Source organism: Polypterus senegalus, chromosome 2 (genome assembly GCF_016835505.1).
Source record: "Polypterus senegalus isolate Bchr_013 chromosome 2, ASM1683550v1, whole genome shotgun sequence".
Classification (NCBI taxonomy): domain Eukaryota; kingdom Metazoa; phylum Chordata; class Cladistia; order Polypteriformes; family Polypteridae; genus Polypterus; species Polypterus senegalus.
In genome coordinates, this window is record NC_053155.1 from 264,493,623 (window position 1) to 264,509,772 (window position 16,150).

At 37.0% G+C, this 16,150-nt stretch overlaps 1 protein-coding gene across 4 annotated transcripts in view; it reads right to left on the reverse strand.

Annotated features, from left to right (window-relative positions):
* atp8a2 (ATPase phospholipid transporting 8A2) overlaps positions 1-16,150 on the reverse strand; it is a 439,065-nt gene that overhangs the window by 161,406 nt on the left and 261,509 nt on the right. For all 4 annotated transcript variants that reach the window (XM_039745478.1, XM_039745476.1, XM_039745479.1 and 1 more), the window contains one exon: positions 10,405-10,469. In XM_039745478.1, coding sequence (XP_039601412.1) covers positions 10,405-10,469 — 65 coding nt within the window. The remainder of the gene's footprint in view (positions 1-10,404; positions 10,470-16,150) is intronic.

Below are 16,150 nucleotides of genomic sequence, written 5' to 3' on the forward strand. Positions count from 1 at the left end.
CTCCCTGCTGCTCACTGTTTTGATAGACACAGGAGGATGCCATTGATGCTAAATGCTACGGCAATTCAGCCATTGTTTACAGCAGTTGTCAGCGTACTGCAGTCATGTCCCAATAAATTCAGTCAGCTATTTCCTTTACCTGATCTGGAAGTTTTAAACGCATCTAGACAATGTGTTGCTAAAATGAGTGTGTAAACAAACAAAGTAGCTACTACCAAGTAATTTGACAACACCAGACTGTGAGAATAGCAGTGAAAAGCAGAAGCATTTGGTTCCCACAGTAAATGAGCACTAGACAGAAATGAAGACTCATTTTAAATTCCACATCAATAAACATGGCTACTTCAGAACAAGTAAACATTCAGTTATTAAAATAAAGGCCAAAGTTACATACAAATAAGTCAACACCAAAACCTCACATGCAATTTTAGTCATATTTACAAAACAAGAGTAAATCATCAAATTTAAGCATACAGACTAGCCTTGATATTATAAATCACACTTGAGGAAGAGTGATATGTATGCACAGTTTTCAGTTTAATTCACATAAAAATATGCCCTAGATATGTAATTTACGTTCAGGTGACACCATCAGAATGACCAAACTGCACAATATCTTTCCCAAGAAAAACAGTTAAGGACAAATAAAAATATGATGCACAGGCAAAATTAGCAATATATTTAGGTACAATGAAAAACAGCAATTTGGTGATAAGAACCGCTTTGTGTCCACAAAGTTTTGATATTTTAAACGAGCTCTTGCTATACATAAGAGACAATATTTTGTATACAGTAGTATTTAAATTCCATCATGACAGCAATAAATAAAATTAAAGTACATTAGTTTAATATACCACTCAACCATTGTTTATTTATTTACAGTATATTTCATATATTATACTAAAATGTTAAGAGGTGCAAATTTAAATTCTGAGTTTGTCTACTTAAACTCAATTAGAGTCCAAAATACTATTATAAAATATAATATACAATATACTAAAAACTGATGATCTGAACCCATGCAGAAGATTATCAGAATTTGAGTTGCATTAATATTAACTTAATTAATAAAGTAACAATAAACTGCACCTGCGGTGGGTTGGCACCCTGCCCAGGATTGGTTCCTGCCTTGTGCCCTGTGTTGGCTGGGATTGGCTCCGGCAGACCCCCGTGACCCTGTATTCGGATTCAGCGGGTTTGAAAATGGATGGATGGATAAACTGCACACAGGGCATTTTTGTAACATTAGCCCTCCACTAATCAGTGGCTGTGAAAATGATATTACATAAAAAAAGCTTGACTGTGAGGCAATGTCAGAACCAGGAAACATTTAGCAGGAGACACTAAATTTTCAAGGGGTTCTGATGTGTGATTTAATACAAATAAAGTCAACATTATTTTTGATTCACAACAAATATACCTGAGAGTGCATAAGGAATGAATTACAGTAAACAGAATTTCATTCTTCACAATGAAATGCCACAGGATTTGGAAAACAAGTGAAACACATTTTTGATTTGACTCCCTCTATTGAAGGAGTCTTTAAGTGGTACAATCAGCACCAAATAGTCTCATGCCTTGCATTTTGAGTTGCCTTGACTTGCCTTATCTGTGATGATTTTGGACAAAACTCAACTTGTGATACTGAAGAGACTGTAGATTATATTTTCATTATCAACATGGTCAGCAAGCATGTGTAAGAGACCAACAGAGATTAAAGTTATGTTGAAAAATAAAGCTAAAATAAAAGTAAATGTAAGGCTTTGAGAGTTAGGTGTGTGAAAAAGCAAATACAATATAAATTCAATATTATTTTTTATTCAACAGTGTGGAGCTAACTTCCACTTATTATTAACTCATATAATGTAAACATTTACTTTCTTAAGCTAAAACAGGCAGATAAATGATGCCTACACAACGCTCTTGTTTTTCTTGGTTCTAATAAATTATGTATAAATCTATTATAGTCGGACATCCCAACTAAAACTGCACACTAAGAGCAATTTTGTTAGCATATAAAATTTATTGAAGAGTCTGATTTTGCTGTTTTTTCCAGTCACCTTCAAAAGATTAATCTTTCCAATCAGTACTAGACTACATTTTTAAAGACAATTATTCAAAGCATTCTTTTCAATATTTTGGTTTAGAAATGTGTCTTTACTACTTTAAAATTACAAAGTGCAGCAAGCTGTTTGGACATCAGATAAGACTGAAAGTCAGATAAGACCTGAAACTGAACTACATTTGGAATCTACTCTGCACTTATCTTGGGTCAGGAAACAGGCAAACAGTACTTATAGTTAAAGATAATGCTCATCTGCGCACCCACCTGTTTCAGTTACAATGTAAAGGGGTCATTGAAAACAACAATCACTCATCATGTTGGAATTTTCATCTGTACAGCAGTCACACTTGTCAATCTCAAGGGTTCATATACCCTTGCATGCTCTACTGTTCCAACACCCACCACCACCACCACACCTACTTAATTTTATAAGGACCGACATAGGCATAAGATTTAATAAAACAAGTTTACCCAGGTTTTATACAGATTACAGAATTTATTTATTTTGTAATTTGCAGTAAAACAACAGTACTTCATAGTGTTTCTTGTTGTTGTTCCATGTGTTAGTGATGACAAGTATTGTAGACTGCTCAGAAAAGTTAAGGGAATACTTAAATCACACATCGGATCCTGATAAACGAAACATTCAAGTAAGAAAATCTTTACTGAGTAATATTGTATAATTCATTGACAACAAAATGATGTAACAACAATCAATGGAAACCAAAATCACCAACTGATTGAAAAGTCAAAGTCAAAATTTGAAATCACAGGCTGATCCAACTTGTGACTTAGTAGTGTGTATGGCTCCCACGTGCCTGTATGTACTCTCAACAACATCTAGGCATGCTCCTGATGAGGCGCTGGATGGTGTTCTAGGCAAATTCCTCCCAGACCTGGATCAGGCCATCATTGAGCTCCTGGACAGTCTGTGGCGCTACTTGTCGGCATAGGGTGCACAGATACATAATGTCCCAGAGGGTCTGAATTGGATTCAGGTCTGGGGAACATCTGGGCCAGTCAATGGTATGAATGCCTTCATCGTCCAGGAACTGCCAACACACTCTGGCCACATGAGACCAGGCATTGTTCTGCACCAGTAGGAACCCAGGGTTCACTGCAATTGCATAAGGTCTGACAATGGCTCTGAGTATTTCATCCTGGAACCTAACAGCAGTCAGGGTGCCATAGCCTAATATGTGAAGGACAGTGTGACCTTCCAAGGATATGCCTCCCCATGCCATCACTGACCCTCCACCAAACTGGTCATACTGGATGATGTTGCAGGCTGCATAATGCTCACCACAGCATCACCAGACTCTTTCACATGTTTCACATGTTCTCAGTGAATCTGCTATCTTCTGTGAAGATAATGGGGCAACAATGGCGGAGATGCCAATTAAAGATATTTTCTGGCAAATGCCAATCAAGCTGCACGGTGATGGGCTGTAAGGTCCCACTAGATGAGGGGTCCCCAACTCCGGTCCTGGAGGGCCCCTGTGGCCTCAGGTTTTCATTCTAACCCTCTTCTTAATTAGTGACCTTTTTATGCTACTAATTACCTTCTTTTGAATTAATTTTAATTGATTTGTTTTTTAAGGTTTGTTCTCCTGAATTTCTTCTTCGTTCCTCTGAATCCCTTCATTTCTTTCCTTAAGTGGCACCCAAACAGAAATGAAATGTGAAGAAGTGAGTGAGCCAACAGAAGACCAACTAATTCAGAGCCTCAAACTCCAACCAATTTCACTTCAACTAGTTGCTTAATTATGTGCTGATTCTTATTGTTCATTAAACCCATTCTTTAATTCCATGGCTTGTTGCTGCTCTCATCGTGCAATAGCATACATCTCTGAAATTGTTTATTTTCTCTTTTCTAAGAGTTCTGTTAAAATATTTTGGAGACCTGAGCAGATCAACATCCCTGAGACTTTCTTTATTTTCAGACGTGGTATGATGGACACAGTTTGCTGGTCATGTTTTGGTTCATTTTGTAACTCATTATTGTTTGGCTGATAATTAAGGAAAAAGGAACAAATAAGAGGTCTGAGTGTGCAAGAGCAAGTTAAATAAAATGAATTCAAAAGAAGTTAATTAAGAGCAGAAACAGGTCACTAATTAAGAAAAGCGATAGAATGAAAACCTGCAACCACTGGGGCCCTCCAAGACCGGGGTTGGAGACCCCTGCACTAGAGGACATCAGGCCCTCATGCCACCCTCATGGAGTCTGTTCAGAAACATGCACACCAGGAGCCAGCTGGAGGTCATATGCAGGGCTCTGGCGGTTCTCCTCCTGTTCCTCCTCTCACAAAGAACCAAATACCAGTCCTGCTGCTGGGCTGATGCCATTTTACGGCCTGGAGGAGCTGGACTACCTGTGCAACCTGAGACAGCTGCAGGTACCCCAGTAATGACAAGGACACCAGTAAAATGCAAAACTAGAGAAGAATCGGCCAGGAAGGATAAGGAGAGAGCAATTGTCTGTAGCCACCATCTGCAGAACCATTACTTTTTTGGGGGTTGTCTTGCTGTTGCCTCTCCTGTTAACACTTTCATTTGCATCAAAGCAGGTGAAGTTGATTCACAACCATCTATGATCTTTAAGTGGACAGACTGATATATCTGAAGCTTAACTGACTTGGCTTCAAGACTGTGATGGTTAAGACTGTGATGATTAGGCATTCCCTTAATTTTTGAGCAGTGTATATTGTGCTCACTGTTTTATAGTATTATTATTACATTTATTGCTGTAAAACTAAGACACTTGGTAAGTTACATTTTACCATTTTAACACTTTTAATTATATTTTTTCAGTTTTGCTGAAAACAAATGAAATATTCTGTAACATGCAGTGATGTTCTTTGACTTTTTTGGAGAATTTGGAAGTTGATATTTATTTGACGGAGATAAGTGAAGGTGAGATTTTATTTATTTTCCTCTGTCTTGCAAATTTTTATTTTCACCACTCCATTACTTGAGTTTATATTTGCAAGTGCAAAGAAACTAGGAAGAAACCAGTGCTTCATATAATTAAAACAAAATATACAGAGATAATTTTATGAAAAAGGCATTATATTGATCATGTACAACAAAGTAATTTAAAGTCCAGCAACTAGTTTTGTCGTGCAGAGCTGTTTGAAAAAGGCATGCACAGTTGTGTTTTGGTCCTCCATACCGACATAAGGAGGTGACAATATGCTGAGAAATGACTATACAGTATTTAAAAGGGAAAGCTATCAGAAACATGTATCAGTTAGTTTAATGACTTTCAGCCATTGCTATATTTGACAATATTAAAATTAAAATGAAATTAAGCTCATACAAGAGCAATTATGCAATATGTTGCCTGTAATCTTTACATAAATATGAAACATTTATTGTATACAAATGAGGTACTCTATAATCTATTTCTTTGCTTAATACCTTACAAACAGGAATTATTCCCACAATAGCAGCACTTTTCTGACTGACTCCAAAAATACTATTAGGATTGGTTAAATTATTGGATATGTTATCATGCATTTCTGTTCCAGTGATCTCATCATTCCTTCATGTTATGATAAACTGGCAAGAATAACTGATTATATACTTAGGCAAAAAATATGTAATTTCTATAAAGTGTACATACACCAATGATTTTACCATACTATTTTAACTATACTTTTCCACTATAAAAAAGTGGTAAAAGGCTTGGTAGTGTGCCTATAAACAACAAAACAACTGGATTATCTCAAATTCTAGGACAGGATGAACTACACGAGTACTATACAGTACCTGGAATGGTCATGCTTTTTTAGTTTTCTTTAAGTTTTGATTTTTATTGTTATGCAGTATGTCACAAAACAACAGAATTCTTATTTACACTTGCCTTCTGTGATATTAAAATGAAAAACAATACAAGTTCTGAGTCTCATTTATTATTTCTGTTAAGACTAAAAACTCCATGTTATGATTGCTGACACTCAAAAATAACATAAAGAGGAATGCAGACCTCAGAAAATCACAAGCCAGACCAGGACTTCGCCCAGTACTGGTTCAACATAGTAGGACAAACCCCTGGCTGCCTAGCCCTAAACTCAAACATTAGGCTTTTATCCTGCACAGGTCCAAAAATATGTCGACAAAAGGAGGACAGAAAAAATGTATAATTTAAGGTCAAACAAAACCAAACTTCCTTTATATTTAAAGTATATTTATTTAAAGATCCAAAAAAAGAATCAAAAAGGCAAGGCAATTCAAAAAAGCAAAAACTAGGCAAATAAAACCAAAGAATCACAAAACCAAAGGATATTACCTTAATATAAGAGCCTGGGGTCAAAACCAGTGGATCCAAATATTGCCAAAAAATACAAAATAAAATAGAAATGGAAAGTGAGATCTAAAACACAATGCTGAAGATGCAGTTTCAAAAGTACTGCTGGAAGTGGTCTTAGAGCTGCAACATTAGGAGACCCCACTCCTTGAAGCCCCACATAAAGAGGGCAGAAAGAGCAAACAAAAACTAACATATCTTAACAGAATCTTAACATACAACAAAACTGATAAGTTATTAATAAATAACCAAATATTAAATACACAAAATACAGCAAGAACAAAACTGAGGACAGAATTAATTACACAATATATACAATTATATTAAATACCAGAAACATTAAATAAAAAAATAAACTTGAACCAGGGGAACTCTCCTGGCTGAAACATGACACACTGTGGTCAGAAAAACCCGGACTTGTGAGGTAGAGGTAATAAATAGTATTTTACCTGACACACAAATTAGCGAGCCTGCTGAGAAGGCATGTCAAAGTCTTCCAATGCCATGTCTGGGATAAGTGGTTGGTAATGTTTCACAGCTGGAAAGGAGAAACAGCTGCTAACAGCCATTAATATCAAGGCCAACTGTAACTGTCTCCTCTGGTTTCATTGAATGAACACTGTATAAGTATAAAGGTGTAGCATCACAGTTACATCCAAGTAATTATGCATCTTCTCAGATGGTTAATGAATACAGTAAATGTAATAAATGTGTACTGAGACTTATGGGGAAAAAAGTATTTATCCTTCTATTGCCAACACAAATAGGAACACGGAATGAAAAAAAGACTCAGATATTTTGTTCTGCTGCAATCTAAATGGAGTTTTATTGAGTGTTTATTTGCCATGTGTAAGACCTGAGCATGCATGCATAAAAGTGCTCACAAACTCCCAAATAAATCACAATAAAATGAGCTTTAAAGTTAATAAGACCACATTATGACTAGAATCAACTCTTATAAGAAGTTGCAAGAGTACTTTAAAATACTGTATATCCTTAAACATGCAGGGAGATTTCACAATCACATTCGATTGAAACATTCTTATGGCAACAAAAGAATTACATTCTGATGTTCCAGGAAATATGAATCTTTCCAGCTGTAGACATGTACATTTACTAGCTCTAAAAACATCAGAAATATATTTGGCATTGACTGCTGTGTTCTGCCTCAAAATTATACCAATGCTTTTATTAGAATGATCTGGTGGCAGGGGTGAGTTTCTTTATAGCTATCCAAGTTAAACATCTTGGCACCTAGAGAAACTGATTAGTTCAGATTTTGAAATCTTTGAGAACTTGTTACATTCTTTGTTTATTTTGTAGTTATCGTGGTGAAAACATTAAGTTAAAATCTTAGATGGGTTTTCACCATGATCACCATAGTAATGTGGTGTTTTCTTATGGACACAGCCATGTAGTTTATAGCAAAAATGCCTGTTGGTAACTACATATTTGAACTTGTCACAGCAAGTGACATCATTATGTCTACTAAAAATGATGCAGAGAAGTACTGTATTATATGAGGATTGGGTAAATTCTAAAAAAAAAACATAGAAAATGTTAAAAAGGATTTGGGGTAGAATAGAATACAAATTAGGATCTTTTGCTTGTTTATTTGACTTTGACTTTTGTTTTGCATTGTCAGCTTGGACCATTGATTTTGGTTTCCTTCTTACACTTTCCTGAGCTTGATCTGTTAAAAGAGCACATATTGTATGTCCATGTCCTGGTCATCATTTTGGTGATTGGGTCACTAAAAACTATTTTGAACACCTTACTCTGCCTGCTGTTTACAACTAAGGGCAGAGTGGTGGCTCTGAGGCTAAGGATCTGTGCTGGTATTCCAAAGGTTGCTGGTTCGAATCCCTGTCACTATCCTACTCTGCTGGGCCCTTGAGTAAGGCCCTAAACCTGCAATTGCTCCAGGGTTGCTCTACAATGGGTGACCCTGCACCCTGACCCCAAGGGGTATGCGAAAACTAACAAATTCCTAATACAAGAAATTGTATAATGCAAAATAAAGAACAAACAAAACTATGTCATTTATATGGCTTTTGAGACAGAATGTAACCCAAGAATGGGGCATAAAGCTCTTTGCTATTATAACACTAGAGCTGGGAAATTAACGTGTTAAGAGCTCAATACTCATTAAGTAAGAAGGAGGCAAACTGTTGATAATGTGGGCAAGCCATCTCTCCAGAAAATGCAGGAAGAGCATAGGGAGGGCTAGGTCACCTAGAGCAGAAGGTCTTACCTGCAACAATTTTGACTTTCTCCATGTGCTCATCCTTTTATTGTTATTTTATTTAATAAATCCACCAATTTTGCTATTATATGCCCTTGAGAACTTTTTTTGCCTAGTGGGATAACTATCTAGGTGGTATTTCTCTTATCTCAAATGGTTTGCCTAAGGGCACAGAAGATTGATTTTAATGAGCTTAATGACAGTGGGTTGATTACACACATCTCTTGCCTCAGCCAGAGGACTACAGTTTTTCCTGAGATACTTTAATGATCTGACTGCATCTTACTGTGCAAATAACCTTTCAGGCCAAGTTGTACCGAGTTTCTTACGAGCCAAACTCCCCAGCTTTTTGTGACCATAGCTAACATCTTCCAACGCAAATATATGTACATTTTCCACGTAAACACACATAAGAAAAAAGCAAAATAAATACAACACAAATGCACAGTTGTGTCTAGACCCTTCTTTGGCTATTGATGTGGCTTCCCCAATTTTACATTTCTTGATACCATAACCATCTCCTTCTCTTTCTTTCTCTCACTCTCACTCTCTCCCCCCACCATCATCTGACATCTATTCCTCCCTGTTCATGAGCTGCTGGTCAGACCTGCACCCTAACTCCAGATTCAATGAAGCAAAAGCTGACGTTTAAGAACAATACTGGGATTATATTTGGATACTTTTTTCAATTATTTCTGGGGGTCAGAAGTTGGTTTATACATTTTCCGGACCCTCTGGTGACTCCCAATTCTGCTGTACATTAAAAGAGCTAGGGCTATAATACAGTAGGTCCTTAGCTTTCTGTCCTTTTAAAAGTACAAAAGAACCTTCACTGTATTGTTAACACATAAACACACATCCTAAAATCTGGCTGTGCTGCCTTTTGCCAACTAGCCAAGACCAACATAGGTCTGACTGCTCCCTGGGGCTGAGGTTTCCCTGTACAGTACACAGAGATGAGCTCTAATAACCAATGAAAGCCTTTCATTCTCTGCATGAGCCTGTCAGCCACTTCTTCTGCCCTACATGATATCTGTGCCATCTGTGCACCTCATAATTCCTTGGCAACTGGGTGACTTTCCATACGTTAATACTGAGAAGGAATATAAAATACTGAAGAAGACCACTTTATGAATATACTCAAAATGTATGTAAAATTGTCAGGCATTAATCAGTAGAACTATAGTAGGAATAAATAAACAAAACATAATAATATACAATGTAAAAAAAAATCTAACAATCATAACCAAATGAACATGCATCATAACACCTTATAAACGCAATCACATCTACACATAAAATAATTAGTGGATTTACAGAAAGTTTGAATTTTCATGACAAGGAACACTAAAATGCAAACCGCATTACCTTACTACAGGGCAATTGCCCCTATAGTTTGAAAAGATGGGAGAAATTGACGCTGGTGGATGGACTGTATATCTAATGACAAGAAGTGCTGAGGTCATATATGGTGTTCTTTAGTCATGTAAAGAATCAATGCAATACAAAGGGAATGTATGTATATTTTGTAGTACTAAAAAATACATATTTTATTCACACATGGATTTCAGTCCTCAATGTAAACTACTGTATTTCCTGCAGAATAACCTGGCTGCTTCCAACTGGTATCTGACATAAGAGTTTTATTGTTCTAAATAATTCTAAATTTCACAGGAACGGCTGCCAGATTTTTTAATTGTCCAAAAAGGCCCGGAAATAAGAAAGGGTTAACCAATAAATTAATAAATCAAATCAGCTCATATGAAATTTTTCAAACAGACTTACGTCTAAGGAATCCTCATTGATGATTACCAGAGACATACCATGAGATACCAGTCTGCAGGAATACCCTGTACAGGAGGAAAAATAACATACTTAAATTAATCCAATATATGTTATCTCATATAATGCATTTATGAATGTGTAGCAACATGAATGTTATGTTGTGTAGGACTTACAGTAATACAATGATTTTATATATGTAGGATGAAGTTTACAATAAGAACAGACATTCATTAATTTAAAAAACTCTGATGCCACCATAATGGAGCACTTATCATTACTACGTGTATCGTTTACATTATTAATAAGATATATATCAAGAAATGATTGGATAAAATCATTTTATATATGAGGTAGTTAAAACTCTACATGGCCTGAATGCCTTCCTCTTGAGGGTAAAGTTAAACTTATAAACAACCTCTCAAATGTCCTCATGATGTCTCATATAAGGGCCAATTGTCTATAGTCATTAGGTGAAGAGTTGCCTGCCTTGTTGTAACTGGAACAATACAACAGCAGTGCCTTTAAGGCCATCAGAGACAGATAGCAAAGGATACCACAGTGTTCGTCAGCATAAGCCTTAAATACTCAAAGTCTAACTATATCTGGTCACATTGCTTCTCCACTGTGCAGCCTCCTCACTTGTCTCTTTATTTTGTCATCTGTTATGGATAGCTGATACTGATGGTCTGTGGTGGACTCATCATTGTCTATACCAGTTTAAGTATTAGGAGTAATACAAATACAAGGTGTTGTTCATGTGGTAGGGATGGTGTGTGTGGACTGGACAAAGAAAGAAGATAGAGGTGGGAGGGAAGCCTATTAAAAAACTTGGTTCAGGATGTAAGTTTTGTCCATGTTCCTTTACTGAGGCCTCATGCATAATGCCATGCGTAGAATTTGCACTATAACATGACGTAAGCACAAAAGCGAAAATGTGCTTATGCACAAAAAAATCCAGATGCATAAATCTGTGCGAACGGCAGTTTCCACATTCTTCCGCTACATAAATCTTGGTCAGCGTGAAAATTAACGCAAGTGCACGCACCTGCTTCCCCACCCCAACTCCTCCCAGAATTACGCTTCTTTGAATATGCAAATCAATATCAATAGCCCTTAAGCTCAGTGTCCTGTGAAAAGGCAATGGCAAAAGCACGAGGGAAAATAGAATTTCAGCGAATACCAAGTGGAGGCAAAGAAAAACGTACTATTTGTTGGTTTAAACAGTGGTATAAACAACAAAAGGGAGCTGATCAAGTGACATAGCATGTCAGAGAAACTCGAAAGCTCATGTTCACAAAGTCGCACAGTGCCTGAAATAAAAAAGAAGTTGTCAGATATCAAAGTCGCCGTAAAAAGGCGAGTCGTAGCCCACCATCTGAGTTTAATATGAAAGCTTAGTAGGGTACAGAGAAAAAAAAGGCACACAGTAGGAAAAAAGCATGAAATGTCAACTTTAATCACATAGTTTATTTTGTCATTAAAGTAGAACATCATAAACTTCATCTTAAAATTGTTTCATTTACTAGTTACTCAAATCCCATCGTAAATAAAGTAGCACGATAAATGCTTTATTTTGTATTTGATCTTCTATGTACTCTATGTGTGTGAATCACTATGGGCTTCTGGGCTTTCTCTTCCTCCAACAGGACACAGAATCTATTACATTCATGATATTAAAGCTCTCTGAATAATTAAAATACTGAGATGTATATTTGATATCATTTTCATGATGATAGGAGTTAAAGCTTGTTATTAAACATGGGAACACGGTGGTGCAGTGATTGTTCATGTCTCTCACAAGATGCTTGCTTCGATGAAATAATTTATTGTAGCAGTCTCTTTCAAACGTACTAACCTCCAATTCCTGTCCTTACTTTTCTTTCTCCAAATACCCAATCACCATACAATCAGCTCTGTAATAGATGTTAAGCCATCTGTAAGCTTAAAATGCTGATTCTTCAAAACTTTTAAGGAACATTGAAATATCTTCGTAGTATGTGTTTAATTATTCTATCCATCTATCCTTCCAGTGTTGTGCCAGTCCCAGCAAACATACAGAGCAAGGCAGGAAAAATCCGTGAATAGAGCACCAGTGCCTCACTAGCGCTGCAGCACAGTGTCCTCACATGTTTAATTATTAACAATATAGATTATTTAAATGAAGTTAAAGTTTTATCTGTATAACATAAACATATTTTGCTGCATTTCATCTTAAAAATGATATTGTCATCATATGTAAATAGTGCATTATAAGGTGGCTCAGGTTGTGCAATATTATAACTGTATCACAAGTTTACAGTGAGGTAATTGTACTAACAAGTACAAACAGTTCTACAAAGAGCACTTGATGGACTGATTGAGTACTTTTATAGTTCTTGGGATGAAACTATTTCTGAACCGCGAGGAAAGGCTCTTAAGCGTTTGCCGTGTGAGAGCATTTCAATAGACAGTATGGCTGAGGCAGCATGTGCTTGATGCTGTATACCGATAATTCTCTTTCCGATCAGCTGCTGTATAGCTGTGATTCACACTTAGATACAGTGATATAAATACTTTGAGTGGTGCAGTGAGAGTAATATGGAAAAAGATGATCCGATGTGGCTACCCCTAACGGGAGCAGCTGAAAGAAGAAGGTGGTGCAGTGAGAGTAACAATGATAAAGCAGTTATGGTATTTGGAATAGTTTGACCATTCTGTGGACCATTATATTGTTACAGGTTAATTACAATCAGATGCATTAAACTAATAGACAATATGACAGTTAATTTCAGTGTATTTATAAAGCCGCGTCAGGGATCTAGATCTAAAAAAGAAAGGGTAACCACACAGAATCAGTAGCACTGCTTTGATGCTGGGTGCCACCAGTCTGCAAAACTGAGCTCAGAACTTGCGTACAAAAGGGTATGAGCTACCGTGGAAATGTGCGTGGCTTTACGCCAAGTTTAGGTTTTATACATCGCGGTTTGAACATGGAAACGTTCTTATGAAACATTTTTGTGCGTACGCACTGTTTATACATGAGACCCCAGAAGTTGACACCTGGATTATCTCATTTCTCTGCGGCATGGGCTCCAATAGATTTTAACCAAATCAGATGTGCTGTCCACATACATATGACATGTTGAGGACAAACTCGATACTCATCACGAGTGTTGATTTCTGAAACCTGCGAAAGCGTTTTTTGCAGTGAATATGCTATATTCTCTGGAGATCTTGTTTACTGAATATTTTCATGGAAATCTGAAGTACAGATGGCATAGACCAACATTACCAAGTGCCTCATGAGGCTTTGCAAGGGCAGTGTGATCTCAGAGAGCTGTACCAGCTATGCATAGAAATTTAACATGTACTTGACGCAAGGCCGCTGTCTGAACTGCTTCAGGCATGCCCCCCTATACTAACACAGGTAAGATTCCCTACATCTAGCTATCCAGGTTATTTGCACGTGCAAGTGTTTAAAAAAAACACTTGAGGGGTACATAATGACTATATTGTTGGCCCAGAACTGCACCCAAAGCTCCAACTTCAAATAATGGAACAAGACAGTCCCACCACGCCACCATTTCATGGCATGGTCAATGTATGCTCCAAGACTAGAACTCTTATGAGTGCAATGATATATATAATTTTTTACTTATTGCTAGTTTTTGGCCATTTGTTGTACTTTGTTGTTATCCTTTTGTCTGCGTCTATTGTTGTTTGAGGCATGGTGGTGCAGTGATCAGCACTGCTGGCTTACAGTTCAGATAATATTTTTGGCTGCAATAATCATTCTAGCTTAGTTGGCAGACACATCCCTAGCCCTCAGTCACATTTAAAACACCATTTCACCATAATAATCCACTCAAAACTAGACTCTACGGAGACATATGAAAATACTAGGGCAATAGCTAGACACAACCCTGTTTCAGTTGAAGTACAAGGAAAATGTGCCTTTCAACATCAATTAAACACATTCACACTAAGGATCCTTGTGACCAGAATCAGGCTTGCACTTTAACGCACATCATGGCTCACCCCTAGCTCTTTTGCCATGGCATAGACACACAAAACGATCTATCCAACAACAAGTATAATAATTTCAATTTTATTATTAAAGCACTGTTTTCTTATAAATGTAAGGTTTCTGGAGTTATCAAAACAAAATCCAAGTGCTTAAGTACAATGATTTCAGTCTTTTCACAACCTTTAACTTAATTATGTAACAAATTATGAGTATATAAAATTATAATATAAAATAGCCTCTCAATTATTGATATACAGTGAAACCTCGTTTATCACGGTTAATCCGTTCCAGACTCTACTGTGATAAATGAATTTTTGCAAAGTAGGATTCTTTATTTATAAATCGAATATTTTCAAAGTTAGAGTATAGAAAACCTGTTTACGACCTTCTAAATACGTTTTTTAACATTATTAGAGCCCTCTACACATGAAATAACACCCTTTAGTCACCATTACACTCGTATTACCCAATATATTAGACAAAATAAGAGAAAATAAGACATATTAGACGTTACAAATATCATATTACTAGGCGCACTCACCTTTTAAGGCGACCGACTTTTATCCTCAATGTGTACATCAGGCATGTAAGTGTAAGGAATGAGAACATCAAAGTGACCATTCATAACATCTCCCGAAAACCTAAGTTTATTTTTATCCCCTCAAGTGCCTGTCCAAAGTCGTACAATGTCAGCCTGAATCTGTACCGCTAAAGACGGAGTTTCATGCACTAAAGAAGCTATAGATGAGGATAAGCAAGCACCATCTCCCTTGATATTTACTACGCGGTGAGGCATTTGTACTCCATCAACATTAATTATTTCCAGAGACATAATTTTGTCTATTTTTCCAGCGCATCGCACAAAAGCAAGGGAACGATGAGAGCACCAGAACTCTGCTCACATCACGTCGCTCATACCTCAAGCCGCAAGTAGTAAGTCTGTAATAAGCGGAATACCGCTACGCTTTGCACTCACGGGACGGAAGGACAATCCCGAACGCATTTATATAGTAGATTATTGTACTGTACATTTAATTGCACACAACCACTAACCTATGAAGGCACGCCCTCAGTAGGAGAGTCTTCAGTGGTGGTGCAGTATCTTCAGCAGGTGCGTTGTTGTCTTCAGTGAAGAAGTACTAGGAGTAGGTGTCTGGGTGCGTGGCTGAAGAACATCTTGATAGGCAGTTGCTGGCGCTGTCTTTTCATATGCATGAGGAGGCTTTTGTAGGGTATTGCCATCTTTAATCATATCCAAGAGTTTCACCTTCTCCTGGATAGTAAGCATCTTCCTCCGGCGCTTAGTTTTATTGTCAGAAGGCTTAGAAAAAGCAGCACGTTTAGGAGCCATCGTAGGGTTTAGATAAAAGTTCTCAGAAAGCGCATGTGTAGTGACGTAAGCGTGTATGAGAAAAAAATCATGATAGAGTGAAGCCGCGAAAGTCGAAGCGTGATATAGCGAGGGATCACTATACTCATGTACCGGGACACCAACTACATTAAATTCTCATTTCAGTAATTAATATATCTGATCACTCTTAAGCAAAATAAAGTAAATAAGGTAGTGTAGTTAAAATTTATTATGCAAAAATACCCCTCAGACAGCTTAGTTCAGTCTAGCTGAAACCAGGTAGTTGACTGTTACACTATAGCTAAATACATAGGCCAAGAATCAAAATACCAGCCAAATGCATACCCCCTTATAGTGATTTCTTACTACCTAGTGCACGCAAATAATTT